Source organism: Tupaia chinensis, unplaced genomic scaffold, assembly GCF_000334495.1.
Source record: "Tupaia chinensis unplaced genomic scaffold, TupChi_1.0 Scaffold000404_1, whole genome shotgun sequence".
Lineage (NCBI taxonomy): Eukaryota > Metazoa > Chordata > Mammalia > Scandentia > Tupaiidae > Tupaia > Tupaia belangeri.
This window is the reverse complement of record NW_006159906.1, coordinates 1,412,154-1,415,144: the sequence shown is the minus strand read 5'-3', so window position 1 is coordinate 1,415,144 and position 2,991 is coordinate 1,412,154. Positions and strand designations below refer to the sequence as shown.

The following is a 2,991-nucleotide window of genomic DNA, read 5'->3' as shown; positions in this document are numbered from 1 at the left end:
GCCCCAGCTGCCTCCCCTGCCCCTGCTGCCTGCCCTGCCCCTGCTGCCTTCCCTGCCCCTGCTGCCTCCCCTGCCGCCTCCCCTGACCCTGCTGCCTCCCCTGCCCCGGCTGCCTCCCCTGCCCCGGCTCTGTGCTCCTCCATTGATAAGGACACAGAAGCTGCAGCTCCTGGCATGTCGCTAGGTGAGAATTGGCAGAGCCCTCGCTCCGACCAGCGTTGGAAGTGCCGGATGGCACTCACTGAGGGCCCGGTTCTCCTTGTGCTAGCCATGGCAGGGGCCAGACATGCCCAGCCTGGGGTGGGAATGGAGCTACTGAGGCCGTAGCTGCAGTGATCTCCGGGCACTGCTCACGAGTAAAGAAATAAGGAAGACGCAGTAAGGAAGTAACGAGCCCCGCCAGGCCAGGAACGCGCAAGGTGCCCTGAACTTGACATGCGGGTGCGTGCGGTGGGCCTCCAGCAGAGCGTCTGTGTGCCTCTGGGCAGACGGGGGCTCAGCAATGAACCGCAGCATCTGAGGCTGAGCCTCACAGGGAGGTGCCCAGGTCAAGGCCAGAGGCCTCCCTGAGGACATCAGCCACACGCTTACCCATGGCCTGGAGCCGGCCGAGGGCTGGGGGCTGATCGTGGCTCTGTGATGCTGCTGGTGGTATAATCTGTCTCTCTCAAAAGTAAATAAACTTAAAAATAAATAAATAAAGACAGTTTGTAAGCTTTTAGAAAAGCATAGTACACAGCGACAGAGAAGTCACCAGGGGTGGGGCCAGTTCCAGGAAATGTACAGGACAGGTGAGATCTAAATAAAAAACGGGAGAGGTAAGAACGGGAGGGGCTGGAAAAAAGCTGTCCCCTGACTGTCCCGTCTGTCACCGGGGAACCTGCAGGCAAAGCCGTGGTCTGGCCTGGTCTCAGTCCGGGGCAGGGCCTGTGCTGGGCAAGGGTGGGCTGGTGTGGGGCCGTGGCAGGGAGGTCTGGCCAGGTCTCAGTCTGGGAACAGGGCCTGTGCCGGGCAAGGCTGGGCTGGCGTGGGACCATGGCAGGGCCTGCGCCATGGCTCACAAGTGGCATGGAGACCTGAGTAGGCAGCCATCCGCCCCTCCCCATCAGCCCAGCCTCAGAACTCAGCTTCTTTTCCTTTTGGAAGTTAGAAGGTGGCCATGGGCAACATGAAAGCTCCTGCCAGCGCTTCGCATTCACGCTGACCCCTGCTCAAACCCTGCATGACCTCACATGACTCCCACAGAAGGGCCGGGGAAGGGTCGGGGCAGTGCCAGGCAGAGCATGGACACTGGCTCAGACAGGCCCCCGGTTTCCCGAACTGACCTTCAAAGCGCCAGGACCTTGGAAAAAAATCCCTGCAGAGAAACAATGAGCCATCTCTTCCGACCTCAGAGAGCCCACGCCCTCCAAGCTGAGGTGGGCAGGGAGGCTTTGACGGGGTCTGCCCTCCCCGAAGGGTCACAGGGTGTGGGAGCTCCGGCACCCCCGAGGGGCTCATTGAACTGAGACGCACACGGGGGTGTATGTGCGCCCAGGATCCTGATGGGATGTGGAATTAGAGGAAAAGGATTGTTGGGAGGCCCTGTTTGGATTCTCTCTCTCTCTCTCTCTCGCACCCTTTGGCATTGAAAGAAAAGGTTTATTATTATTATTATTATTTTATTATTTTAAGTCAGGACCTGTCCAGGCCTGGTGCTTGGGCTCACTCCCTTCCCTACCTAGGGCTCCCAATCGGTTGCTTCTCTGGGCTCACGTTTAATGACTCCGAGCTCTGGTATTCAGGCCTCTGACCTGGAAGCGAGATTCAGGGCCATTTTCTTTGCTTCCCCAACGCCGTTCCCCTGCTCCTCGGAGCGTGGCCCCATCCTTACAGGTGCGCTTTCCGCTCAGGACCCAGAGCCCTCCGCCAGACCCATTGCCCACCCAGATTGACCCCTGGCCCTGGCCCCCCGCCCCAGCAGGGTGCCCTCCAGGCAGTGTGGGGACTTTTCAGGATGTCACTTCAGGGAGGCATCTTCCCACATCCCAGCGGTTTTGTCTTTGTCCAGAGAAAACCCTTTTTCTGAAGACCAAGCAGTGAGCCTTTCGTAGTGCTTTGAGATTTCCAGATGGAAGCTCTGTTCCTTAAAAGATCATGCACTGAACTTCCCTTCCTGCAACCCCAGACGCCAGCTCTCCGCGGGCTCCCTCAGTCCTTGGGAACCAGGCCCTGTGAAGGACCCTCTCCTCTCCCGCAGCCCTGAGCAGACCTGAAGGCCTCGGCATTTGTCCTGGGGTCCCCCAGCGCCGTGGCCCGGTTCTCAGGTGTGTTCATTTGACCAATGGGCGCCTCCCCTCTTTCTACCCTCCCGCAGGGGCCCACTTCCATCGCCAGGGATGGAGTCTGGACTGCGCGCCTCTCTGAAGCCAGAGCCCAGCCTCGGCCCTGTTCTCCCCTGAAATGAGCGCTCTCGGGGCGCCCCCTCGTGGACAGTGGAGCTAGCCAGCCCTGAGTGCCGAGCGATGGCCGCTGCCCTGGCGCCGCGCCCACAGCCTGCTGCGGGGAACCAGACGCTGCAGGAACATTACAACTACGTGGGGAAGCTGGAGGACAGGCTGAAGGACGCCTCCGAGGCCAGCACGCTCACCACTGTGCTCTTCCTGGTCATCTGCAGCTTCATCGTCCTGGAAAACCTGATGGTTCTCATCGCCATCTGGAAAAACAATAGGTTTCACAACCGCATGTACTTCTTCATCGGCAACCTGGCTCTCTGCGACCTGCTGGCTGGCATCGCCTACAAGGTCAACATCCTGATGTCGGGCAAGAAGACATTCAGCCTGTCCCCGACCATCTGGTTCGTGAGGGAGGGCAGCATGTTCGTGGCCCTGGGGGCGTCCACCTGCAGCCTGCTGGCCATCGCCCTGGAGCGGCACTTGACCATGATCAAGATGAGGCCGTACGACGCCAACAAGAAGCACCGCGTCTTCCTGATGATCGGGGGGTGCTGCC

General features: G+C 60.0%; 1 protein-coding gene across 1 annotated transcript in view; it reads left to right on the top strand.

Moving 5' to 3' along the window:
- The first annotated feature begins 2,351 nt into the window (after positions 1–2,351).
- S1PR3 (sphingosine-1-phosphate receptor 3) overlaps positions 2,352–2,991 on the top strand; it is a 3,259-nt gene continuing 2,619 nt past the window's right edge. The window contains exon 1 of the mRNA XM_006154334.2: positions 2,352–2,985. Within this exon, the coding sequence (XP_006154396.1) occupies positions 2,505–2,985 (481 nt within the window). The 5' untranslated portion in view covers positions 2,352–2,504. The remainder of the gene's footprint in view (positions 2,986–2,991) is intronic.